The sequence below is a fragment of the Cyanistes caeruleus genome, chromosome 35 (assembly GCF_971803275.1).
Source record: "Cyanistes caeruleus chromosome 35, bCyaCae1.hap1.1, whole genome shotgun sequence".
NCBI classification, from domain to species: Eukaryota; Metazoa; Chordata; class Aves; order Passeriformes; family Paridae; genus Cyanistes; species Cyanistes caeruleus.
In genome coordinates this window covers 79,700-102,220 of record NC_141736.1, presented here as the reverse complement: position 1 = coordinate 102,220, position 22,521 = coordinate 79,700, and the positions used below count along the sequence as shown (strand labels likewise).

The 22,521-nt window shown below is 70.4% G+C and overlaps 7 protein-coding genes across 9 annotated transcripts; 3 read left to right on the top strand and 4 right to left on the bottom strand.

Annotated features, from left to right (window-relative positions):
- Positions 1 to 948: 948 nt before the first annotated feature.
- On the bottom strand, positions 949 to 3,534 carry DNAJB1 (DnaJ heat shock protein family (Hsp40) member B1). Its single transcript, XM_086871451.1, has 3 exons — positions 2,613 to 3,534; positions 1,534 to 2,093; positions 949 to 1,311 (listed from the first exon to the last, which is right to left on the bottom strand). The coding sequence occupies exons 1-3, from the start codon at positions 2,821 to 2,823 to the stop codon at positions 1,081 to 1,083; spliced, it is 1,002 nt and encodes a 333-aa protein (XP_086727577.1). The 5' UTR covers positions 2,824 to 3,534; the 3' UTR covers positions 949 to 1,080.
- Positions 3,535 to 4,265: 731 nt separating this feature from the next.
- TECR (trans-2,3-enoyl-CoA reductase) lies at positions 4,266 to 8,771 on the top strand. Of its 2 annotated transcripts, XM_086871455.1 has the most exons (13): positions 4,266 to 4,400; positions 5,461 to 5,511; positions 5,621 to 5,672; positions 5,764 to 5,808; positions 5,939 to 6,042; positions 6,176 to 6,291; positions 6,625 to 6,730; positions 6,939 to 7,011; positions 7,117 to 7,160; positions 7,319 to 7,376; positions 7,601 to 7,689; positions 7,873 to 7,918; positions 8,151 to 8,771. In XM_086871455.1, exons 1-13 carry the CDS (start codon positions 4,386 to 4,388, stop codon positions 8,276 to 8,278), a joined length of 927 nt encoding a protein of 308 aa, XP_086727581.1. In that variant the 5' UTR covers positions 4,266 to 4,385; the 3' UTR covers positions 8,279 to 8,771. The 2 variants fall into 2 exon arrangements, with proteins under 2 accessions (XP_086727581.1, XP_086727580.1); XM_086871454.1 differs by lacking the exon at positions 4,266 to 4,400 and having other exon boundaries at positions 5,318 to 5,511.
- Positions 8,772 to 8,866: 95 nt separating this feature from the next.
- Positions 8,867 to 10,065, bottom strand: NDUFB7 (NADH:ubiquinone oxidoreductase subunit B7). Its single transcript, XM_086871461.1, has 3 exons — positions 9,877 to 10,065; positions 9,296 to 9,464; positions 8,867 to 9,032 (listed from the first exon to the last, which is right to left on the bottom strand). Exons 1-3 carry the CDS (start codon positions 9,986 to 9,988, stop codon positions 8,942 to 8,944), a joined length of 372 nt encoding a protein of 123 aa, XP_086727587.1. The 5' UTR covers positions 9,989 to 10,065; the 3' UTR covers positions 8,867 to 8,941.
- Positions 10,066 to 10,430: 365 nt separating this feature from the next.
- On the bottom strand, positions 10,431 to 11,923 carry TRAPPC5 (trafficking protein particle complex subunit 5). Its single transcript, XM_086871460.1, has 2 exons — positions 11,854 to 11,923; positions 10,431 to 11,354 (listed from the first exon to the last, which is right to left on the bottom strand). Exon 2 carries the CDS (start codon positions 11,346 to 11,348, stop codon positions 10,782 to 10,784), a length of 567 nt encoding a protein of 188 aa, XP_086727586.1. The 5' UTR covers positions 11,349 to 11,354; positions 11,854 to 11,923; the 3' UTR covers positions 10,431 to 10,781.
- Positions 11,924 to 11,987: 64 nt separating this feature from the next.
- Positions 11,988 to 14,091, top strand: PCP2 (Purkinje cell protein 2). Its single transcript, XM_086871457.1, has 4 exons — positions 11,988 to 12,837; positions 13,096 to 13,210; positions 13,642 to 13,778; positions 13,979 to 14,091. Exons 1-4 carry the CDS (start codon positions 12,205 to 12,207, stop codon positions 13,982 to 13,984), a joined length of 891 nt encoding a protein of 296 aa, XP_086727583.1. The 5' UTR covers positions 11,988 to 12,204; the 3' UTR covers positions 13,985 to 14,091.
- A 101-nt stretch (positions 14,092 to 14,192) lies between these two features.
- Positions 14,193 to 15,553, bottom strand: PET100 (PET100 cytochrome c oxidase chaperone). The gene is made up of 4 exons (XM_086871462.1): positions 15,453 to 15,553; positions 15,263 to 15,349; positions 15,130 to 15,162; positions 14,193 to 14,868 (listed from the first exon to the last, which is right to left on the bottom strand). The coding sequence occupies exons 1-4, from the start codon at positions 15,477 to 15,479 to the stop codon at positions 14,809 to 14,811; spliced, it is 207 nt and encodes a 68-aa protein (XP_086727588.1). The 5' UTR covers positions 15,480 to 15,553; the 3' UTR covers positions 14,193 to 14,808.
- Positions 15,554 to 15,656: 103 nt separating this feature from the next.
- On the top strand, positions 15,657 to 22,521 carry XAB2 (XPA binding protein 2). 2 transcript variants are annotated; one of them, XM_086871432.1, is made up of 19 exons: positions 15,657 to 15,877; positions 16,244 to 16,392; positions 16,797 to 16,920; positions 17,066 to 17,263; positions 17,515 to 17,649; positions 17,876 to 18,040; positions 18,272 to 18,497; positions 18,746 to 18,897; positions 19,040 to 19,159; positions 19,251 to 19,382; positions 19,564 to 19,695; positions 19,919 to 20,032; positions 20,283 to 20,445; positions 20,686 to 20,876; positions 21,040 to 21,162; positions 21,390 to 21,561; positions 21,748 to 21,874; positions 21,996 to 22,090; positions 22,430 to 22,521. In XM_086871432.1, the coding sequence occupies exons 1-19, from the start codon at positions 15,683 to 15,685 to the stop codon at positions 22,489 to 22,491; spliced, it is 2,775 nt and encodes a 924-aa protein (XP_086727558.1). In that variant the 5' UTR covers positions 15,657 to 15,682; the 3' UTR covers positions 22,492 to 22,521. The 2 variants fall into 2 exon arrangements, with proteins under 2 accessions (XP_086727558.1, XP_086727559.1); XM_086871433.1 differs by having other exon boundaries at positions 15,658 to 15,877; positions 18,353 to 18,497.

The following is a 22,521-nucleotide window of genomic DNA, read 5'->3' as shown; positions in this document are numbered from 1 at the left end:
GGGAAGAGCCTCTGTGGCACCCCTGCCCCTGAGCCCCCCGGTGCCCCCCAGGTCCCGCCCGAGCCCCCCCCCCGGTCCCCCCGGTGCCCCCCCCGTTCCCCCGGCGCCCCCTCCCCGAACAGAAGCACGGACCAGGTTTCAGCGTTGTTTTATCACGGACCCTTTTTCAGGCGGTTCCACCCCAAAACCGCGAGGGACCCGCCCCGAACCCCCCCCGAGCCGCCCGCGGCCCCCCCACCCCCCCCGAGGGGTCCCCCCTGGCCTGGGGGGGCTGGGAAGGGACACGGAACCCCACGACCACCCCCCAGATGAGGGGGAGGCACCCCGGGGACCCCCAGCCCTCAGGGGGGACCCCAAAAGGGGGGACAGGGAGACCCCCCGGAGTGGGGGGAGGGGACATGGGCACCCCCCCACACACACAGCCCTGAGGAGGGGGGGACAGGGACACCTGGGGACCCCCAGAGCAGAGATGGGGGGACAAGGACACCCGAAAACCCCCAAAATGAGGGGGGAAGGGGTTAAGAACACCCGGGGACCCCCAGAGCTCCAAGCTGGTGGGGGACAAAGGCCCCCAAAACCCTCACAGCCACCAAAAGAGGGGACAAGGACCCCCCACCCTGAGCCCCTGACCACCAATGTGAGGTCAGGACAACAAAGGCACCCTGAGACCACCCGAAGCACAGAAATGGGGTGACAGCAACACCCCGAGACCCCCAAAGCCACCCCGGGACCCCCAGATCCCCGACAGGAGGGCGGGAAGCCACCTCAGGACCCCCAAAGCCACAGCACAAAGGTCACCTGGACCTCTGCAGGGTGGGGACACCCCCAAACCCCTGAGGCGGCGGGGGCAAGGCCACCTCAGCCCCCACCAGGTGCGGGGGGCCCCACGACCCCTCCAAGCTCCGAGATCAGGGACAGGGACACCCCGAGACCCCCCTCAGCCCCCCGAGCTGGAGGTGGGGGGCGAGCACGGCGAGACCCCCCGAGGCCGGAGGTGTTTGGGGAGGCACCCCCAGGGTGTCCCCCCGAGTCCGAACCCTCCCGGGCCCCCGGGCGGGGTTTTGGGGGGCACGGGGGGCACTAGAGGGGCAGGATCTGCTCCAGGAGGGTCTTGGAGGCTGGGGGGATCCTGTCGGGGAACTTGACCTCGAACTCGATGACGAGGTCCCCGCGCTGCTCGGGGCAGCGGGGGTAGGGCAGCCCCTCGCCCGGGATGCGGCGCTTGACCCCCGGCTTCAGCACGTCCTGGAACACCATGGGGATGGAGCGGCCGTCCAGCGTGGGCACGGTCACCGTGCAGCCACACAGCGCCTGCGGGACACGGGGGGACACGGGGGGACATCAACACCGAGCTGAGGGAACACCCCAGCACGGCCCCGCTGCCCAGAGTGAGCCCCGGAGTGACCCCAGAGTGACCCCCAGAGTGACCCCCGGAGTGACCCCGGAGTGACCCCCAGAGTGACCCCAGTGTGACCCCAGAGTGAGTGACCCCGGAGTGACCCTGGAGTGACCCCAGAGTGAGTGACCCCACACCTCGCGGAGGCTGATCTTGGCCGGGTAGATGATGTCGGAGCCCTCGCGCCGGAACACGTCGTGGGGCTTGTCCTTGAGCACGAACACCACGTCGGCCGGGATGTTGTTGGGGGTCTGGTCGCCCTCCTTGGGGAAGGTGATCTTGGTGCCCTCCTTCCAGCCGCGCTTCACCTCGATGGTCAGGATCTTGTCCTCGTTCCTCACCGTCTTCCCGTCGGGGCCCAGGCGCTTGTGGGAGATCTTCATCTTCTTGGTGCAGCCGCTGTAGATCTCCTCCAGCGACACGCGCAGGTCGTACAGCACGGGGGGGTCCTGCTTGCGGCCGTCGGGCCCCCGGCCCCGCGGGAAGCTGACGCTGCCGAAGCCCCCGACGTGGAAGGTGTTGAAGGCCTCGTCGCCGTCCTCGTCGTCGCCGTTGCGCTGCACGAAGAAGGTGTCGAAGGGGTTGCGGCCGTCGAAGAACTCGGCGAACATGGCGTGCGGGTCGCCGCGGAACGTGTAGGTGAAGGTGGGGCCGTTGGAGCCCCCCGGGCCGGGGGTCGGGGCTCCCCCTTTCAGCCCTGGTGGCGGGGGGGAAGCGCCCATCAGCCCCCCGGCCCCGCGGGGTGCGGGGCGAGCCGCGGGCAGGGCGTGGGGCAGGCCAGGGCGTGGGGAACCGGTTCTGCCCGTGGCGCCGACGCTGCTGACGGCCCCGGACGGGCCCCAACAGGCCCAGCCGGCTCCAGCGGCCCCCCCGGCACAGCCCGGCGCCCTCCCGGCCCCCCCGGGGCTCCCGGCCTGGCGCCGGCCGCCCCCAGCCCCCGGAGCCCCCCGTGCCCCCAGCCCCGCTCCGTGCCGCACCTGCCCCCAACTCCTGCCCGCACCCCCCAGCCCCCAATCCTGCCCCTGTCACCTGTCCCCATCACCTGTCCCCACCCCCGTGTCCCCCAAGACCCCCCCACCCCTTCACTCTTCCCCCCAACCTCCCCTTCAGACCCCCGCCCTGACCCCCGAACCTGCGCCCCCAGACCCCCGAGCCGCTCCCTTTACCCCCCAGGACCCCCGCGCCCCGACACCGCGCCCCCCGTGCCGCCGCTCACCCTCCTCCCCGTACTTGTCGAAGATCTCCCGTTTTTTGGGGTCGCTGAGCACGTCGTAGGCCTCGGCCACCTCCTTGAAGCGCTGCTCGGCGCCCGGGGAGCGGTCCTTGTCGGGGTGGCAGCGCAGCGCCTGCCGCCGGTACGCGCGGCGGATGTCGGCGGCCGAGGCCCCCCGGGACAGCCCCAGCGTGCGGTAATAATCCTTCCCCATGGCCGCCCCCACAGCTCTGGCACCGGGCACGGCGCGGCTCCGCGGGACGGGCACGGAGAGGGAGCCGGGAGGGGCGGGGGGGACGGGGAGGGACCGGGGAGGGACCGGGGGATGGATGGGGAGGGACCGGGGAGGGACCGGGAGATAAAAGGGGAGAGGGCTGGACCGGGAATGGAGCGGGGAGAGGGCTGAACCGGGCAGGGACCGAGGGATGGAGCTGGGAGACACCGGGAATGGAGCGGGGAGGGTCCGAGGGATGGATGGGCAGGTACCGGGAATGGAGCGGGCAGGGACGGGGCAGGTACCGGGAATGGAGCGGGGAGGGTCCGAGGGATGGGTAGAGAAGCGGGTGGAGCAGGGGAGGGTCCGGGAAAGGAGCCGGGGGCACCGAGGACGGATCGGGAACGGGCCGGGAGAGGGTCCGGGGGTAGAACTGCGGAGGAACCGGGAGAGGGACCGGGGAAGGAGCCGGGGGGGACCGGGGAAGGTCTCAGGAGAAGGATCGGGGAGGAGGGAGGGAGAAGGGACGAGGAGGGACTGGGGAGGGAAACGGGACCGAGACCGGGGATGGAGAGGGGAGGAACCGGGGGAGCGAGGATGGGAACCGGGAAAGGGCCGGGGAGGAAACGGGAGGAAACGGGATCGGAAACGGGGATGGGAAGGGGCGGAAGGAGGAGCCCGAGCCTTGCCGGGGGCTGTCCCTGTCACTGCAGGGTGTCACCACCGTGACACCGTCTGGAGCCTCTGCCCACCCCCAACAAGGTCGCCGTGGGAATCCCCGGTTCAGATGACACCTGGGGCAGGACCCAGCAGGGTGACAGCACGCCTGGGGAGCTTGGGGGACACGGGGGACGTGAGGACAGGGGACACGGGACATGGGGACACGGCTATTGGAGACCTGGGGACAGGTGGCCAAGGGGACACGGGGACACACAGGGAGGGACAGGCCCCTCCACCCCGTTGTCCCCATGACCAGGAGTCCCCATGGCCCCACATTTCAGTGTGTCCCAAAGTGTCCTCAGGCCCTGCCACATCCCCTTGGGCCCAGAGGTGTCCCCACGGACACCTGCCCCACCCCGATCTGTGTCCCAGCATGTCCCCACGGTGTCCCCACGGTGTCCCCACGTGTCCCCAGGAGCCCCAGTTCCCTCAGACCCTCCCCAGCTCCCCGCGACCTCATCTCCCCCAGCCCTCCATGGACACCCGGGACCCCCAGACCCCTCTGAGCCCCCAAGACCCTTCTGCCCCCCAAGCCCCCCAGGCCCCTTTAGTCCCGCCCACTGCCCGCCCTTGCCGTGATCCTATTGGCTGGCCTGGACGTCACTCCGCACCCCACCCCCGCCTCCCATTGGCGGAGGCGCCCCTCGGGCGTTCGCGTTGCTCCGGCAACCAGAGCGGCGGGAAGGGGCGGGCGCGAGGGCAGGGCCGCGGGGCTTTGATTGGCCGAGCCGAGCCACGCGCGCGTCGCCGATTGGCCGCGCCGCAGGCCCCGTCCCAGCGGGCGAACGGGGCGTGTCACGTGGGGGCGGCGGGGGCGGCGGGAGCGGCGGAGCGCAGCGGCCATGAAGCACTACGAGGTGAGGAGGCCTCGCGGCCCGCGCACCGGGAACAGCGACCGTCACCGGAGCGACCCCGGGCGCCGGCCCCGCACGGAGCGCTCGCGCCGACCTCGCGGAACCCGCGCGTTCCGCCCCGGGGCACCCGGGACGCGCTGTGCGCATGTGCGCTCTGGGTGGCGCTTTGCTCATGCGCGTCAGAGCGCGGCTGCTGGGGCGGGGCTTGGGGCGGGGCTTCGGGAGGGGGCGGGGCCCCGGGAGGGGGCGGGGCCCCGGGAAAGGGCGGGGCTTGGGGACCCGGGACACTCGGGGGGTCTCGGGGGGTCTCGGGGGCCCGGAGGGTCCCGGGAGGTCCCGGAGATCCCGGACGGTCCCGGAGGGTCCCACCGCCCCCTCGGGGCCCTGAGGGGCGGGGTCACCGCCGAGCGTGTCCTGTCCCTGTCACCTTCCCCACCAAGGGTGACAGCCCCGTGCCGGGTGACACAGCCCCGTCCCGGGGTGACACAGCTCCATCCCGGGGTGACAGCCCCGTCCGGGGTGACACAGCCCCGTCCCGGGGTGACAGCTCCATCCCGGGGTGACAGCCCCGTCCCGGGTGACACAGCCCCGTCCCGGTGTCCCCGGTGACGTCACGCGCTCCCCCCGGCAGTGTCACCCCGCGGGTGACAGCGCCCACGTGGCCGCGGCCGGCTTTGTCCCCACCTGGTGGCACCGAGGCTCTCGGGGTCGCTCTCGGTGCTGGGGGGGTCCGGCCTCACCTCCCGCCCGCGCCACGAACTGACCTGGCCTGTCCCCTCCGTGCCCGCCGGCCACTGTCCCCACCCCCCCCGGGTGACCCTGTCCCTCCCGGGGCCACCTCCGGGGCCACCTCCAGGGCCACCCCCGGGCCACCTCCAGGGCCACCAAGAGGGGGAGGTTTATATTTAGCGCGGCCGATCGGGTTTCGGGCGGGCGCGGTGACATGGAGGTGGCGGTGCCACCCCGCGAGGGGGGCCCGGTGGCCCCGGGGACCGTGCTGGCGCTGTGGCCACCGGTGGCCCCCAGCAGGCGGCCCAAGAAATCGGCCGTGCTCTTCTTCGAGGTGGAGATCCTGGACGCCCGCACGCGGGACAAGCTCTGCTTCCTCGACAAGGTACGGGGACACGGCCGGGGGACACGGGGACACCGCCGGGGGACACGGGGTGGCCTGGAGCTGTCCCCGTGCTGTCCCCGCGGCCCCTGACAGCCCCCAATGTCCCCAGGTGGAGCCTCAGGCCACCGTGGCCGACATCAAGAATCTGTTCAGCAAAGCCCGTGAGTGGGGACAGGGACAGGGACGGGGACAGGGACAGGGATGGGGACACTGCCCAGCAGTGCCACCACCGCTGTCCCCTCTGTCACACAGATCCCCAGTGGTACCCGGCAAGGCAGTCGCTGCGCCTGGACCCCAGTGAGTGTCACCGTGGGATGGGACATCCCCAGGTGTCCCCAGGGGTGTCCCAGGTGTCCCCAGGGGTGTCCCAGGTGTCCCCAGGTGTCCCCAGGGGTGTCCCAGGTGTCTCAGGTGTGGCTGTCCCCAGAGGGTCGCTCGCTGAAGGACGAGGATGTGCTGCAGTCGCTGCCCGTGGGCACCACGGCCACGCTCTACTTCCGGGACCTGGGGGCGCAGATCAGCTGGGTCACGGTGAGAGACCCTCACCTCTGTGTCACCCCTGTGTCACCTCAGTGTCACCTCAGTGTCACCCCTGTGTCCCCCTGTCCCCCTGTGTCACTGATGAATCACCCCCATCCCTCACCTGTCCCCTCACCTGTCCCAGGTGTTCCTGACGGAGTACGCGGGTCCCCTGCTCATTTACCTGCTCTTCTATTTCCGGGTCCCGTTCCTGTACGGGCCCCGCTACGACTTCACCGCCAGCCGGCACCGCGTGGTCCAGTGAGAGGGGACAGCGGGGATGGGGGACAGCGGGGACAATGGGGACAGCAGGGACAATGAGGACAGCAGGGACAGTGGGGACAGCGGGGACAATGGGGACAGCAGGGACAGTGGGGACAGCGGGGACAATGGGGACAGTGGGGACAATGGGGACAGCGGGGACAGCAGGGAATGGGGATTGGGGACAATGGCAGCACAAGGGGGGCTGGGGGGACACGGGGGGGGTCTGGGAGGTGGTGGCATCACGGGGACAGTGGCTGGGGTGGCGAGACAGGGGGAGGTGTCCCCAGGGAGTGTCCCCAGGCTGTGTCCCCATGTCCCCGGTGTCCCCAGCCTGGCGTGCTGCTGCCACTCGTTCCACTACGTGAAGCGGCTGCTGGAGACGCTCTTCGTGCACCGCTTCTCACACGGCACCATGCCCCTGCGCAACATCTTCAAGGTGACACTGCCACCTGCGGTGACACTGTCACCTGCGCCACCTGCGCCACCGCCCTGTCCCCACAGGGGTGTCACTGCATCCTCCCTGTCCCCCGGGTCACCCCACTCTCCCTGTGTCCCATCCCTGTCCCCTCAGCTGTCCCCAGCTGTCCCCTGCCTGCCGCTGCTGTGTCCCCAACATGTCCCCAAAGTGTCCCCATTGTCCCCAGAACTGCACCTACTACTGGGGCTTTGCTGCCTGGATGGCGTATTACATCAACCACCCGCTGTACACACCCCCGGGTGAGTGTCCCTGTCACCCCCCTGTCCCTGTCACCCCCCTGTCCCCCCACATCTGAGGGGACACCGGGGGCTGTCCCTGTCCCTGACACCCCGCTGTCCCCCCAGCCTACGGTGACGAGCAGGTGAAGCTGGCGCTGGCCGTGTTCCTGGTGGGTCCCTGATGGGGACATGGGGGATTTGGGGGGGCTGGGGGGGTTTGGGGGGCTGGGAGGGGCCAAGGGGACACTGGGGGGTCCAAGCTGGGTGTTTGGGGGGGTCCAGGTGCCCCCCCAGGTGTCCCCTGTGACTCCGCCCTGCTCCCCCCCAGTTCTGCCAGCTCGGGAACTTCTCCATCCACGTGGCCCTGCGGAACCTGCGCCCTGCAGGTGAGCGGACACCAGGGGGGACACTGGGGACATTGGGGACACGGGGGGGGACACTGGTGACACGATGGTGCAGAGGTCACAAGAACACGTGGGAGCAGCCAGGGGCTGGCAGGGGCATGGTGGGGACACAGGGGGTGACACCTCTCCAGGGGGTGACCCGTGTCCCGTGGGTGTCACTGTGTGTGTCCTGCGGGTGTCACCGTGTCCCATGTCCCTGGTGCCAGGCTCCAAGACACGGAAGATCCCGTACCCCACCCGCAACCCCTTCACGTGGCTGTTCCTGCTCGTGTCCTGCCCCAACTACACCTACGAGGTGAGGACACCTGGGGACACCTGGGGACACCTGGGGGGATGTGGAGGCTGGGGGGGAGGGGACACCGCTGTGCTGGTGCCCTGGGGGGCACGGCAGGACTGTGGGGGAGGGGAACATGTGGGGGCTGCCCCCCCAGTGGTGACACCCCCAATGGTGACACCCCCGTGGGTGTTCCCCCCCCAGGTCGGGTCCTGGATCGGTTTCACCATCATGACCCAGTGTCTGCCCGGTGAGGAGAGAGGGGACACGGGGGACAAGGGAGGGGCTGATGGGGGGGGTGGCACCCCAGAGACCCCCGCTCTGTGTCCCCTGTCCCACCCTGGGGTCCCTGTGTCCCCTGTGCCACTCCAGGGTCTCCTGTCCCCTCCACATCCCTCGTGCCACCCGTGACCCCCCAAATCCCCCATGGCTTGGGGTCCCTGTCCCTCCCTGTCCCCATGGTGACAGCGCTGTCCCCACAGTGGCCCTGTTCTCGCTGGTGGGCTTCGTGCAGATGGCGATCTGGGCGCAGGGCAAGCACCGCAGCTACCTCCGGGAATTCCGGGATTACCCTCCCCTGCGCTCGCCCATCATCCCCTTCCTGCTGTGACACCCGGGTCACCTGCTGTCACCTCCCTGCTGTGACACCGGGGACACCCCCTGTCCCCTCCCTGCTGGGACACCCGGGTCACCCCCTGTCCCTGCTGGGACACCCGGGTCACCCCTTGTCCCCTCCCTGCTGTCACACCAGGGGCAGCCCTTGGGGACACTGGGAACACCCTGATCTGTCCCCGTCAGTCCTGCCCTGAGCCTTGGGGACAGCGTGGGGACAGGGGACACAGGCCCATTGTCACCCCGGTGCTCACAGCAGGACACACATTGGAGAATGTGGCCCCACTGTCCCTTGTCACCTTCAGGGTGCCACCCCCCGTGTCCCCTCCCCGGTGGCAGTGTCCCCAGCAGGGCTGGCCCAGTCCCAGGGACAGCAGTGGTGACCGAAGCCACCCCTGGTGACAATGCAGTGTCACCCACACGTGGCTGGTGACCACAGCCCAGCGTCACCGCGTCCCCTCCCCACAGGTGACAATAAAACCCATCCCCCACCCGCGTGTGGCCTGTCATTGTCCCATCCCGGGGGGTCACAGCCGCCCCGAGGGACACTCCCGCTGTCCCCACACGCAGTGACGAGCCAGCACGGTGACACTCGGCAGCTTTATTGCACGGGGTGGCCTCACGTCCCCGTCCCCGTGGTGTCCCCGGGTGTTCCCGGGTGTCACTCGCTGTCCCCGTGGCGCTGCCGGATTCGCTTCTGGCGCTGCCGCAGGCGCCGCTCGCGCTCGAACTCCTTCATGCGGGTGACGTAGCTGGGGACAGGCGGCACCGAGCTGTCACCGCCTGTCCCCAGGCTCACCCGTCCTCAGCGCTGCGTCCCCGCCAGTGTCACACACCCCCCGTGTCCCTGTCCCCACTCACGGTGTCCCCACTCACCCCCAGCCGTGTCCCCCCAGCGTCCCCGATGTCCCCATCATGTCCCCATGTCCCTGTCCCTCACTTGCAGTGCTGACAGCTGTCCCAGCCGTGTCCCCACAATGTCCCCAATGTCCCCCTGTGTCCCCGTGTCCCTTACTCGTGGTGCTGGCAGCTGTCCCAGGCGTGGTGCAGCGCGTGGCAGCCCCATGGCACGGGGAAGTTGTCGCGGTGGCAGCGCAGCAGCCGCAGCAGGTGGTGGCCGCAGAAGTCCCTCTGCTCCAGGGGCACCCGGCCCTGCGCCAGCTGCGCCGCCGAGGCCACCATGGCTGTCACCGGAGGGAAAAGGGACACGCTCAGCGCCCGCCCGGCCACCGGCGGAGGGGACAGGGCTGGGACAGAGCTGGGGGCGCGGGGTGGCGACAAGGGGACATCGAGACGCGCGTGGCACGTGGGGACGGGACGGGGTGTGACAGGGGTGGGGACACGGGAAGGGACGGGGCCGGCGGCCACCGCAGCGCCGGTGGGGACACAGAGGGGACACGGGAGGGGACACGGAGGGGACACGAGAGGTGGCACCGGGAAACACGCGCGGGGGGGGGGTGGCGCCGGGAGGTCACCGCGGTCACGCGAGGGCGGGGACGCCCCAAGGCCACCGCGTCCCCCGCCCTGTCCCCGTCCCGCGCCCTCCCCGCGTCCCCGTGTCCCCGTGTCCCCGTGTCCCCGTGTCCCCGCACTGACCGCGGGGCTGGCGGCGCGGCAGGCCCAGATCGGCGGGGAAGGACGGCATGTGCAGCGGGTCGGGCTCGGCCTCCGCGTCCCACAGGTAGCGCCGCGCCAGGTGAGCGCCCATGGCGGCGGGGCCGGCCCGGCAGCGGCAACGGGGGCCCGGCAACGGCGGCGGAAGCGGAAACGGCGGCGGAAGCGGAAGCGGTGCGCACCGGAAGCGGAGGCGGCGGAACCGCAGCGGGGGGACCCCAGAGCACCCCCTGAATCCCCCAAAATCCCCCAACCTCACCCCAGGTCTCCCCCGCACCCTCAGGGAGCTCTCCCACCTGCCCCCGGTCCCTCCCCGAACCCCCGAATGCCCCAAGACCCCCCCGCCCTTTCTGGGGGGACGTGGGGACAACGACGGCACCGGGAGGGTCACAGGGTGGTGGCACCTGCGGCCCCGGAATGTCCTCAGTGTCCCCAGGAGGTGATCGATGTCCCCACAGGGATCCCAGAGGCAGGGGACGCGTTGGGGACCCAAAGCTACCCCAGGATAGCCCCGGCCAAAGCAGAGACGAGGCCACTGGAGTGACAAGAGACAGTTTATTGTAACATGAGTGTCCACAAGGGCCACCTCGGGGACAAGACCAGCCCCGATGTCCCCCGAGGTGGCCGAGGCCACCAGGAAGCTCCTGTGGCGGGTGGTGATGTCTGTCCCGGTTCGATGGCGGATGTCACCGTCGCTCAGGCCCCTCCAGGCTCCTGTCCCTCTCCAGACTGTCCCCTCCCTAGCAGCCCTGTCCCCCACAGCCCCGTGTGACACGGCCAGGCTGTCCCCACCGTGTCCCCAGGCTGTCCCCTCCCTCCCGGCGCTGTCCCCGCTCCCGGCGCTGTCCCCGTGTGACAAGGCGACACGGCCGCGCTGTCCCCGCGGCTCAGCGCCCCTCCAGGCTCTTGTCGCGGGCGATGACGGCCTCGTCGAACTTGATCATGAGCGTGGTGCCCTTGTGCCAGTGCGCGCTGACGCGGGCGGGGAAGCCGGCGGCGCCCAGCACGGCCTCCAGCAGCCCCGCGGCGAAGGCGGCGCAGTTGAGGGAGCTGTTCTCCCGCGGCACCGACACGAACGTGTTCACCACCGGCTCCCGCTCGATCACGTAGAACGTGCGGTCGTCGTCGTTGGCCTGCTCCAGCTTGTCGGCCTCGCGGCCGAAGAGCGCCCGCCAGAGCGGGCCCTTGACGAACAGCAGCACGCCCAGCACCTTGGTCTCCCGCCGGCCCGGCCGCTCCCGGGCCACCAGCGCGTCCAGCGCCCGCAGCCCCACGTGCTGGCCCAGGCGGGCGAGCCGCGCCTGCAGCTCGGCCACCGAGGCCACGCGGCGCTGGCAGTACTGCACCAGCTCCGAGAAGAGCAGCGCGAAGGCGGCGAGCGACAGCTCCGAGCGCGGCCGGCCCAGCGCCCGCTCCAGCACCGGAGACTTCCCCCGCGTGAAGCGCGCGTCCATGGCGGCCTGCGGGCGGGAGCGGCCCTCAGCGGGACAGCGGCACCGGGAGGGGCGGGGGGCGGCTCGGCGGGGCTGGGGAGGGGCTGGGGAGGGGCTGAAGGGGCGGGCAGCGGCCAAAAGCGCGGTGGGAGACGGTGAGGGGCGAGCTGAGGGAGTTCGGGGGCTCAGAGGGGGCAGTGGAAGCTGCGGGGGTCGAGGGCTCTGAGGGGGTTCGGGGGCTCAGAGGGAGCCGTGGCAGCTGATGGGGTCGGGGGCTCAGAGGGGATTCAGGGGTTCTGAGGGGGCGGTGGAAGCTGCGGGGGTCGGAGCAGCGCGGGGCTGGGTTAGAGCAGGCGGCGGGGTCTGAGCGGCTCCCGGGGCCCGCAGCAGCGCTCGGGGGAAGCGGGGCCGCGGCAACGCCCCTGACAGCGGCGGGAGGGGATGGGGGGCACGGACACGGCCGGGCTGGGGGCGCCCCTGGAGGGAGAGAGGAGATCGGGGCCTGCCCGGGACCCCCGGTACCGACCTGACACCGGTCCGGCCGCCGCGACACCGCCGTGAAACAGCCGTAAAGCGCGCCGGGGGAGGGGGGGCTGCGCTGGGGGCGGGGCCGCGGCCGCTTGGGCACGCCCCCGGGGACAGCGGGGACATCTGGTGACACGGGGGGACATGGGGGGACATCTGGTGACACGGGGGGACACGGGGGACATCTGGCGACACGGGGACAGCGCGCACGCCTCTGTGCCCCCCGCCCCTCTCCCCCGGGACACCTGGGCCGCCAGCTGGGCTGGGGGAAGGGCCCGGGTCCCCGATGACGTCAGAGAGTGGGGGACAGGAGCGGGGAGGGGTGCGGTGACCCCCGGGGGGACACCTGGACATGGGGTGGGGACACACCAGGACAGAGCCAGCCATGGGGGGGACCGGGGTGACCCCCAAATGTGACATGGTGCCACTGGTGTCACCTGCGTCCCCCGGTGTCACCTGTGTCGCGCAGGTCGCGTCCGCTCCCCACCGTGTCCCCCGTGCCACCCAGGTCCTCCCTCATGTCCCCCGTGTCACCAAGAGCCCCCGTGTCCCCCCCGCAGCGGGAGCGCGCGGGGCGGATTTATGGGTGCAATTAATTAAGCGCCATTTCGTTAATTGCTCGTGGCTGCCAGGGGGGGATTGGGGACACGCGGGGGCGGGGGCAGCCCCCCCCGGGGACACGGGACACGCACGGGGACCCCATGGTGACAACGGGGACCCCATGGAGACCCCACAGCACCCCCGGGGACCCCACAGACCCCATGGAGACCCCACAGTCCCCACAGCGGCTCAGCGCACACGCAGCACCCACGACCCCCCCCGGCACCTACGGGTGCCCCCCCCGCGCTCCCATCGTCCCCGTGTCCCTCCCGTGTCCCCCCCGTGTCCCCCCCGTGTCCCCCCGGGCTATAAGAGGGGGCGCGGGGGCCGCTCCCCCCCACCCGCGATGGCGGCCCCGGGGGGGACGGAGCCCGAGCGCGCCGCGGTGAGGGGGGGTCCCGGTGGGGCTTGGGGGTCCGGGGACACCGGGGGGGTCCCGGTGGGGCTTGGGGGTCCGGGGACACCGGGGGGGTCCCGGTGGGGTTTGGGGGTCCCCTCTGAGGGCGGGTCCCCATCCGAAGGGCACCGAGGGGAGCCCCCCACGTTTGGGGATCACTGGGGGCGGCTGTCCCCGTTTCGGGGGGGTTTCCCCGTTTCGGGGGGGCTGTCCCCGTTTCGGGGTCCCTGACCGCTGTCCCCGCAGGAGGGCTCCCCGGCCGAGCGGGGCTCCCCGGAACAGGAGGGGTTCTTCTCGCTGCTGAGCTCCGTGCAGGGAACCCGCATGGACGAACAGCGCTGCTCCCTGGGCGGGGGCGCGGGTGAGGGGACACGGGGACACCGGGAGGGGACACGGGGAGGGGACACCGGGAGGGGACACACAAGGCACGGGGGGACAGGAGTTTGGGGACCTGAAGGGAGCGGGGCAGAGGGCTCGAGGGGTCCCCGGGAGGGCGGAGGGGGGCCCGGGGGTGACGCGGGGGTCCCCGAGCTCCTCGTGGGTGTCCCGGGGGGTGTCCCCAGGATGTCCGGGGGTCCGTGGGTGACCGGGGCGTGTCCCCGGGATGTCCGGGGGTCCGTGGGTGACCGGGGCGTGTCCCCGGGATGTCCGGGGGTGACTCGGGGGTGTCCCCGGGATGTCCGGGGGTGACTCGGGGGTGTCCCCGGGGGTCCGTGGGTAACCCGGGGGTGTCCCCGAGATGTCCCGGGGGTGTCCCCGGGGCTCCGTGTGTGACCCGGTCCCCCCGGGCAGGAGAAGGGGGCGGGGGCCCGCCGCCCCCCGAGCTGGCCTCGCTGCTGGACATGGTGGCGAGCTCGCAGGGCCGCAGGATGGACGAGCAGCGGCTGCCCGTGCCCAGACTGCCCGGCTTCGGCACGGGGGGGGCGCAGGTGGGCACGGGGGGCACCGGGGGGGCACCGGGGGTCGGGGAGAGCCACAGGAATTTGGGGAGGGGGCACGGGGGGGAGGGGGGAGCCCCGGGTTTGGGATGGGAGGGCACCATGGGGAGGGGGCTCCCGGGGGAACTTGGGGACACCCCGGGAGTGTCCCCAGGAGACCCCCGCGAGTGCCCCTTCCCCTCTCCCCACAGGACTGAGCCCCCGGAGCCGCCGAGCCCCCCTCGCCTTCCCCTGGAGCCACCTCAGCCCTGTCCCCTCCCCTGGCTGTGTCCCCAATAAACCCCCGAGCACTTGGGGCCTGTGACACCCGCGGGGCCTTGGGGACACTGGGGGGGACACGGGGGGGGCACTGAGGGACACCGGGCACTGCCGGGGGGGCACCGAGGGACACCCGCGGCACTCGGGTGACACTGAGGGACACCGGCCGCCCGTGGGGGTGGCACCAGGGGACAGAGGGGCACAGGGGACACTGAGGGACGGCCGTGCCACCCCCGGGGACAGTGCCAGCGCCGTTTATTGGGGGTGGGGACACCAGGGGTGCCACGTGTCCCCTCGGGCCAGGAACAGCAGTGGGTCCCTCACACGTCACACACGAGTCCCTCGTGTCCCCACGTCACCAGCGCAGGGACACCGGGGCGGCCGCGAGGCCCAGCTGCCACCCGCGGTGCTGCCATCGGGCGAGGCCACGTGTCCCTTGTGCCACCGACACGGGGACCAGGTGTGGCCACCAGCATGGTGCCAGCGACGCCATCGGTGCTGCCACGTGTCCCCTGCCACCAGCACGGTGACAGCGACGCCATCGGTGCTGCCACGTGTCCCCTGCCACCAGCACGGTGCTGGCACTGGTGTCATGATGTGCCCACGGGGACAGGCACTGCCACGCGTCTCCTGTGTCACCACCGCGGCCACGGCGCCACTGTCACGGTGCCACCACGTTGAGCAGCGATGTCTGCCTTCTGTCACCGCCGTGTCCCCTCTGCCAGCACCGTGTCCCGTCGGTGGCCACGTGTCCCCTGTCCCTTCACTCCTGTGTCCCCTTCCTCTCCCGCAGCCGCTGCTTCAGCTCAGCCATGGCCCGGCGCTGTGGGGACACCGTGGGGACAGGGACAGGGTGAGGGGACAGCAGGGACACGGGGGGACAGGAGGTGACACCAGGAGTCGCCTCCTCTGTGTCCTCTCTGTCCCCCCTCACCCCCCAGAGTGGCAGGGGACACTGGGGACAGCGGGGACATGGCCGGGGCAAGGCTGGACATGCTGGGGACACTGCAAGGAGACTCTGGGGACACTGGGGGATGTCGGGGACACCTTGGGGACACATGGGGGACACTGGGGGGGGTCTCACCTGTTCGGGATTGTCCGGTGGGAAAATCTCCCTCTGCAAATAGAGTGGGTGAGGGGGGAGCTGGGGACCCGGGGGGACATCGGGGTGTCCCCAGGGTGTCCCCATGGTGTCCCCGGGGTGTCCCCCCTCCCACCTTGCGGTCGATCACGTGACGCTGGAAAAACTCGGCCTGGTTGGAGACCCAGAAGACCCCGACGGGGAAGGACAGGTACACCAGCATCTGGGATAGGGAGAGCTGTGTCACCTCCTGCGTCCCCTCCCGTGTCCGCTGTTGTTCCCCGAGCCCAGCCATCGCCCCCCGGCCCCGCCGCTGCCCCCCGCACCCTCAGAATCTCCAGCTTCACCCCCATGGCTCCTCCGGGACCCCTGCGCTTCCGGCTACGCCAGCTCCGCAACACCGCGGCCGCCCATTGGTCCCGCCTCCAGCACCGCCGCAGTCTATTGGCTCGGAGCAGAGATGAGGGGGCAGGGCGAAGACCAGATGAGCCAATGAGCAGGGGCAGTAAAATAAAGTAAGAGCGGCGCGCCGGAAGTGAGGGCGGCGCGCGGGGAAATGGCGGCGGCCGGGGCCGAGATGGCGGCGCGGGAGGAGCCGCCGGGAGCGGGGCCAGGCCTGGAGCAGGAGCCGGGAGCGATGGAGCCGGGAGCGATGGCGGAACCGGCGCCCGGAGCGGGGCCGGGGGTGGAAGCGGAGCCGGGAGCGGGGCCCGGAGCGGGGCCGGGCCCGGAGCGGCCGGAGCTGTGCTTTGTGAGTGCGGGGCTGAGTCCCTTCCGTCCGCAGCCGTGTCCCCGTCCCTGTTCCCTCCTGTCCCCCATCCCAGGCCCTTCCCTAATCCCTCCTCGTTCTCGTGTCCCTGTCACCCCTCGGTTCTGTCCCCTCTGTCCTGTCCTTTTATCCTGCTCTGTGCTGTCCCTGACTGTGTCCCTGCCTCCTGTCCCCGTTCTCTGATGGTGTCCCCTCAGGAGGAGGAGGAGCTGCTCAGGAGCCCCTGGGGTGTCCCTGAGTGTCCCTGAGTGTCCCCAGGGTGTTCCTGGGTGTTCCTGGGTGTTCCTGGGTGTCCCTGAGTGTCTCCTGAGTGTCCCTGAGTGTCCCCTGTCCCCCCTGTCCCCGCAGGAGGAGGAGGAGGTGCAGCACGAGGAGGAGCTGCTCAGGAACCCGTTCTCGGTGCGGGGCTGGCTCCGCTACGCCCAGGCCCGGCAGCGCGGGCCGCGCCCCCGCCTCAACCAGATCTACGAGAGAGCCCTGCGGGAGCTGCCCGGCAGGTGGGGACACCTGGGGGACACCTGGGACACACCTGGGGGACACCTGAGATACACCTGGGAGACACGTGGGACACCTGGGACACACCTGGGGGGACCTGCTGTGTCTCCTCAGGGTGACAGGGACAGCCTGGGCCCTCTCAGGGTGCTGGGAGGTGGCAGGGGGTGGCCCAGGTGACAGGAGTGACGCGGGTGGCAGGGTGTCGGGTGTATGGGGGTGACGGAGGTGACGCAGGGGGCGACTGGTGACAGCACAGGCAGTGTGGTGACAGGGGTGGCACAGGTGACAGAGGTGTCAGGGATGTGTCCCCGTGTCCCCCCCAGTTACAAGCTGTGGTACCAGTACCTGTGATAGTGACGCAGGTGACACGCAGGTGACATGCAGGTGACACAGGTGTCCCCCCCAGTTACAAGCTGTGGTACCAGTACCTGCGGCAGCGCCGGGCGCAGGTGAAGGGGCGCTGCCCCTCGGACCCCGCCTTCGAGGAGGCCAACGCCGTGCACGAGAGAGCGCTGGTGTTCATGCACAAGGTCAGGGGACACGGGGACAGGGCTGGGGGACACGGGGGGACACGGGGGGACACGGGACAGGGAGGTGATGGGGACACAGAGGGGACGTGGGGCGTGGCTGAGCAGGGTGGGGTCCCCATTGTCCCCCTGTCCCCATTGTCCCCAGATGCCGCGGATCTGGCTGGATTACTGCCAGTTCCTGGCGGAGCAGGGCCGCATCACGCGGACGCGCCGCACGTTCGACCGGGCGCTGCGGGCGCTGCCCATCACCCAGCACCGCCGGCTGTGGCCGCCCTACCTGAGCTTCGTCCGCAAACACCCCCTGCCCGAGACCGCCGTGCGTGTCTTCCGCCGCTTCCTCAAGGTACGGGGACACCGGGGGACACCTGGGGACGGGGACACACACCTGGGCACACCTGGGGACACTCTGACACGCACACCTGGGGACAGGGACACAAGTGGCGGTGTCCCATTGGGGGGGATGGATGAGCACCTGGATGTCCAGGTGACACAGAGGTGACACTGCTGTCCCCAGCTGTGCCCTGAAGAGGCAGAGCAGTATGTGGGGGTTCAGGTGACACTCAGGTGACACTCAGGTGACACTGCTGTTCCCAGCTGTGCCCCGAGGAGGCAGAGCAGTACGTGTCCTACCTGCGCTCCGTGGGCCGCCTGGACGAGGCCGCGCAGGTGCTGGCCCGGCTGGTGAACGACGAGCGCTTCGTGTCCCGCCAGGGCAAGTCCAACTACCAGGTGGGCACTGGGGACCCCTGGGGGGGGCACTGGGGACACCTGGGGGACACTGGGGACACCTGGGGGGGTCTGTGGGAGGGAACACGGAGCACAGAGGAGACAGGCTGGGCACTTTTGGGGCACCTGGGGGTGCTGGGGGGCTCCTCCCAGGGCTGGGGAGGTGCCTGGGTGTTTGTGGGGGATCTCAGTGGGGTTTGGGGTCCCTCACATCCCGTTCTTTCCCCAGCTGTGGCAGGAGCTGTGCGAGCTGCTGTCCCAGCACCCCGACCGCGTGCGCTCGCTGGACGCCGGGGGCATCATCCGGGGCGGGCTGACGCGCTTCACCGACCAGCGCGGGCGGCTCTGGGGGGCCCTGGCCGACTGCTACGTGCGCTGCGGCCACCTGGAGAAGGTGACACTGCTGTTCCCGAGGCTGGCACCCTGGGAGGGACTGGCAGCACCTGGGGGCAGACTGACACCCACGGGACAGACTGACACCCCTGTCCCTGTTCCCTGTCTGTCACCTGTGTCCCTGTCCCTCGTCTGCGTCACCTGTGTCCCTGTCCCACCCCAGGCTCGGGACGTGCAGCACGGGAGCCTGTTCAGCTCACGGTGTCCCTGTCTTTGTCCCCTGCGTCCCCAGGCCCGGGATGTGTGCGAGGAGGCCGTGCAGGCTGTGATGATCCCAGTCCCGGTCCTGACCCCGGTGTTTGTCCCGTTCCAGGCCCGGGATGTGTACGAGGAGGCCGTGCAGACGGTGATGACCGTGCGGGATTTCACGCAGGTGTTTGACAGCTACGCGCGCTTCGAGGAGAGCGTCATCGGCGCCCTGCTGGACACCCAGGCCCAGCTGGGCCGGGGCCAGGACGGTGCGTCCGGGGCACCCCAAAACCAGGGGGGAGCTGGGGGACCCCAAAAGGGCAGCTGGGGGACCCCAAAAGGGCAGCTGGGGGACTAGGAGGGCATTACTGGGGACAGCTGGGTCAGGGGCAGGAGGGACAGAGAGCACCCCGGAATGGGGACACTGCAGAATAGGGGGTGGCACTGTGGAATGTCCCCCCCGTGTCCCCATACCTGTTTTGTGTCCCCTGACCCCCACGTCCCCGTGTCCCTGCAGAGGAGGTGGAGCTGGAGCTGCGCCTGGCGCGCTTCGAGCGCCTCATGGCGCGGCGGCCGCTGCTGCTCAACAGCGTGCTGCTGCGGCAGAACCCCCACAACGTCCACGAGTGGCACAAGAGGGTGGCCCTGCACCAGGGACAGCCTGACAAGGTGAGGGGACACCGGGGGAGGGTGACTGGGTGTAGGGGACACTGGGGACTGTGGGTTTGGGGGGTTTGGTGGTGACACTGTAGTGACCATGGTGTCCCCCCTGTGTCCCACCGTGTCCCCCCCGTGTCCCCCCGTGTCCCAGATCATCCAGACCTTCACAGAGGCCGTCCGCACTGTGGATCCCCAGCGCGCCACCGGCCGCCCCCATGAGCTCTGGGTGGCCTTCGCCCGCTTCTACGAGGACAACGGGCAGCTGGACGATGTGAGTGACCGCTCAGACCCTGACTGACACCCCCAGAGCCGCCTGTGGTCCCCAGGCCAGGTCCACCCTATCCCCATGTCCCTGTCCCCAGGCCAGGTCCATCCTGTCGCGGGCCACGCGGGTGCGGTTCCGGCGCGTGGAGGATTTGGCCGCGGTCTGGTGTGAGTTCGGAGAGCTGGAGCTGCGCCACCAGCGACACCAGGAGGCCCTGAGGGTGCTGCGGGTGAGCAGGCACCCCAAAAATGGGGGGGAACCCCAAAAATGAGGGGGGCTGAGGACAGTGGGAACCCCCAAGGGCCACCCCTGTCCCCAGGTGGGCCATCAGGACTGGGATCTGTGTCCGGGGGGGTTCTGGGGTTTTTTGGGATGTTTTTGGGGACCCTGGTGACGCCTTTTTCCCGCAGAAAGCCACGGCGCTCCCAGCCAAACGCGCCGAGTACTTCGACAGCTCGGAGCCCGTCCAGAACCGGCTCTACAAATCCCTCAAGGTGTGGTCCATGCTGGCCGACCTGGAGGAGAGCCTGGGCACCTTCCAGGTGGGGCACAGGGACATCTGGGGACACTGGGGTGGACGGGATGACACCTGAGGACACCTGGGTGGACGTGGGGGACATTTGGGGACACTGGTGGGTATGGGGGACATCCATGTGCCCCGTCCCCCCGTGGACACCCCTGTGTCCCCATGTCCTCTTGGCCTACCCATGTCTGGGGTGTGCTGGGGGTGGCTCTGACCTCCTGTCCCCCTGTCCCTGTCCCCAGTCGACGCGTGCGGTCTATGAGCGCATCCTGGACCTGCGCATCGCCACCCCCCAGATCGTCATCAACTACGCGCTGCTGCTGGAGGAGCACGGCCGCTTCGAGGACAGCTTCAAGGTGACATGGGGATACCTGGGGACACTGCGGGGACAGCCCGGCAGAGCAGGGGAGTGGGGGCATCCAGGGGAGCAGCTGGGGACAGCTGGAGAGGATGAGGGCACCCCATGGCTGGAGGGGTTGGGTGGGACACCCTGGGAAGGTGTTGGGGACACCCTGGGAAGGTGTTGGGGACACCCGTGGCTTGGAACAGCGTTCCCACAGGTGTACAAGCTGTTCCGGTGGTGACACCGTGTCCCTGTCCCCGCAGGCGTACGAGCGCGGCATCGCGCTGTTCCGGTGGCCGCACGTGGGGGACCTGTGGCTCACGTACCTGTCCAAGTTCGTGGCCCGCTACGGTGGCCGGAAGCTGGAGCGGGCACGGGACCTCTTCGAGCAGGCACTGGACGGGTGCCCCCCGCAGCACGCCAAGAGTAGGGACACGGGGACAGGAGGACAGGGGGACAGGGGGTGTGCAGGGGGCCAGGGGATGCCAGGACAAGTGCCTGTTTGGGTAGGGGGTGCCCAGGTGTGCCCAGGTGTGCCCAGCTGTGCTGGTGACATCTGTGTGGCCAGTGTCGGTGCCCCTGAGTGGGGACTTGGGCAAGCTCCCGGGCGGAACCAGGGGAGTTCCTGTCCCTGTCCCCAGCAGTGTCCCTGTCGCTGTCCCCCAGCCATCTACCTGCTGTACGCGCAGCTGGAGGAGCGGTTCGGGCTGGCGCGCCGGGCCATGGCCGTGTATGACCGCGGCACGCGGGCGGTGCCGCCGGCCCAGCAGCGCGACATGTTCCACATCTACATCCGGCGCGCCGCCGAGCTCTTCGGTGTCACCCACACGCGGCCCATCTACCAGAGAGCCATCGAGGTGGGCCTGGGGACACCTGGGGAAACCTGGGGGGTGACGAGGGGAGCCCAGGGGGGTGGGGGCAGACAGGGGACCTGGGGGCTTCACGTGGGGGCGTGGCTGGGGACGCAGCAAGGGCTGGGGGGCACTGGGGGCACCCAGCAGAACCCCCGTGCCCCCCCAGGTGCTGGGGGACGACGCCGCACGGGAGCTGTGCCTGCGATTCGCCGACATGGAGTGCAAGCTGGGAGAGGTGGACCGGGCCCGCGCCATCTACACCTACTGCTCGCAGATCTGCGACCCCCGGGTGAGCCTGGGCACTGGGAGGGACTGGGGGGAACTGGGAGGGACTGGGGGCACCCCCTGCTCTCCCCGATGACCTTTGGCTGAGGTGGCACCTGGCCAGGAGCGTCCCCAGGGTGTCCCCAAGGCCACACGGGTGCTGTGGGATTGTCCCCAGGCCCATGTGGTGTCCCCAGGCAGTCCCCGTGTCCCTGTCCCCGTGTCCCTGACACTGTCCCCATGTCCCCGCAGATCACGGGCAGTTTCTGGCAGACGTGGAAGGAGTTTGAGATCCGGCACGGCAACGAGGACACGATCCGGGAGATGCTGCGCATCAAGCGCAGCGTGCAGGCCACCTACAACACCCAGGTCAACTTCATGGCCTCGCAGATGCTCAAGGTGTCTGGCAGCGCCACCGGCACAGGTGAGCCCGGGGGGGGCACAGGTGAGCCCGGGGGGGGCACAGGTGAGCCCGGGGGGGGCACAGGTGGGAAACCACAGCGGGAGGAGTGCAGGTGAGGAGGCTGGGAGCGAGGGGATGAGGAAGGCCTGGGAGTGCTGGGGGATTCCCAGGGGGGCCGTGCCCCACTGAGCACCGTGTCTGGGGCAGTGTCGGACCTGGCCCCGGGACAGAGCGGCCTAGACGAGATGAAGCTGCTGGAGCAGCGAGCCGAGGCGCTGGCGGCCGAGGCCCAGCGGGACACGCCCCGCCCCACCCAGCAGGTGCTGTTTGTCAGGTGAGTGACCCCGCCCTGCCGTGGCCACACCCCCGACCCCACCCACCTCTACCTGCCCCACCCACACTGGTGGGGTCCTTGGGTGCTGGTGGGGGTCTCTGGGTGCTCATGGGGGGTGCAGGGCCGAGGCCCCCCCGGGGGCAGAGCCCTCCCTGTCCCAGCAGGGGAACCCGGAGGAGATCGACCTGGGCGAGGACGAGGGGGACGAGCCAGACGGTACTGGGGACAGTGGGGCTGGGGTGGGGACACTGGGGCTGGGATTGAGGGGACAGCAGGGCTGGGGTGGGGACAGCGGGGCTGGGATTGAGGGGGTGCCATGGGAGGAGGTGGGGGGTGAAAAGTGGGGGACACAGGGGGTGTGGGGTGTCCCCAGGGCATTGGGACAAAGAGGGGGATCTGTGGGTGGGGAGAGAGCAGGAGGAGCTGGGCAGGGACACACGGGGACAGCCCTGGTCTGGGGGGCCGTGGGGGTCCCACGGCAGTCTCGTGGCTTGGGGGGGATGTGGGATGTGGCCAGCCCCGCTCAGGGGTCCCTGACGCCCCTGTTCCCCCCAGAGGTGCAGCTGGAGCAGAAGCAGGTCCCAGCCTCGGTGTTCGGGGGGCTCAAGGACGACTGAGGCACCCCCCAATAAACCCCGTTTGTACAA

Excerpts from the sequence above, each read along its gene's own strand:
- XAB2 (XM_086871432.1), top strand. The coding sequence starts at position 15,683 with ATGGCGGCGGCCGGGGCCGAGATGGCGGCGCGGGAGGAGCCGCCGGGA. Across the intron at positions 16,921-17,065 it reads CGCTGGTGTTCATGCACAAG|ATGCCGCGGATCTGGCTGGA; the intron begins GTCAGGGGACAC and ends CATTGTCCCCAG. Across the intron at positions 22,091-22,429 it reads CGAGGGGGACGAGCCAGACG|AGGTGCAGCTGGAGCAGAAG; the intron begins GTACTGGGGACA and ends TGTTCCCCCCAG.
- TECR (XM_086871454.1), top strand. The coding sequence starts at position 5,341 with ATGGAGGTGGCGGTGCCACCCCGCGAGGGGGGCCCGGTGGCCCCGGGG. Across the intron at positions 7,012-7,116 it reads CCCGCTGTACACACCCCCGG|CCTACGGTGACGAGCAGGTG; the intron begins GTGAGTGTCCCT and ends CTGTCCCCCCAG. Across the intron at positions 7,690-7,872 it reads GCCCCAACTACACCTACGAG|GTCGGGTCCTGGATCGGTTT; the intron begins GTGAGGACACCT and ends TTCCCCCCCCAG.
- NDUFB7 (XM_086871461.1), bottom strand. The coding sequence starts at position 9,988 with ATGGGCGCTCACCTGGCGCGGCGCTACCTGTGGGACGCGGAGGCCGAG. Across the intron at positions 9,465-9,876 it reads GCCGCGCCGCCAGCCCCGCG|CCATGGTGGCCTCGGCGGCG; the intron begins GTCAGTGCGGGG and ends CTCCGGTGACAG. Across the intron at positions 9,033-9,295 it reads GACAGCTGCCAGCACCACGA|CTACGTCACCCGCATGAAGG; the intron begins GTAAGGGACACG and ends GCCTGTCCCCAG.
- PCP2 (XM_086871457.1), top strand. The coding sequence starts at position 12,205 with ATGGGGTGGGGACACACCAGGACAGAGCCAGCCATGGGGGGGACCGGG. Across the intron at positions 12,838-13,095 it reads CGGAGCCCGAGCGCGCCGCG|GAGGGCTCCCCGGCCGAGCG; the intron begins GTGAGGGGGGGT and ends CTGTCCCCGCAG. Across the intron at positions 13,211-13,641 it reads CTCCCTGGGCGGGGGCGCGG|GAGAAGGGGGCGGGGGCCCG; the intron begins GTGAGGGGACAC and ends CCCCCCGGGCAG.
- PET100 (XM_086871462.1), bottom strand. The coding sequence starts at position 15,479 with ATGGGGGTGAAGCTGGAGATTCTGAGG. Across the intron at positions 15,350-15,452 it reads TGAAGCTGGAGATTCTGAGG|ATGCTGGTGTACCTGTCCTT; the intron begins GTGCGGGGGGCA and ends TCCCTATCCCAG. Across the intron at positions 15,163-15,262 it reads GTCACGTGATCGACCGCAAG|AGGGAGATTTTCCCACCGGA; the intron begins GTGGGAGGGGGG and ends CTCTATTTGCAG.
- TRAPPC5 (XM_086871460.1), bottom strand. The coding sequence starts at position 11,348 with ATGGACGCGCGCTTCACGCGGGGGAAGTCTCCGGTGCTGGAGCGGGCG.
- DNAJB1 (XM_086871451.1), bottom strand. The coding sequence starts at position 2,823 with ATGGGGAAGGATTATTACCGCACGCTGGGGCTGTCCCGGGGGGCCTCG. Across the intron at positions 2,094-2,612 it reads CGACAAGTACGGGGAGGAGG|GGCTGAAAGGGGGAGCCCCG; the intron begins GTGAGCGGCGGC and ends CCCCGCCACCAG. Across the intron at positions 1,312-1,533 it reads CCAAGATCAGCCTCCGCGAG|GCGCTGTGTGGCTGCACGGT; the intron begins GTGTGGGGTCAC and ends CGTGTCCCGCAG.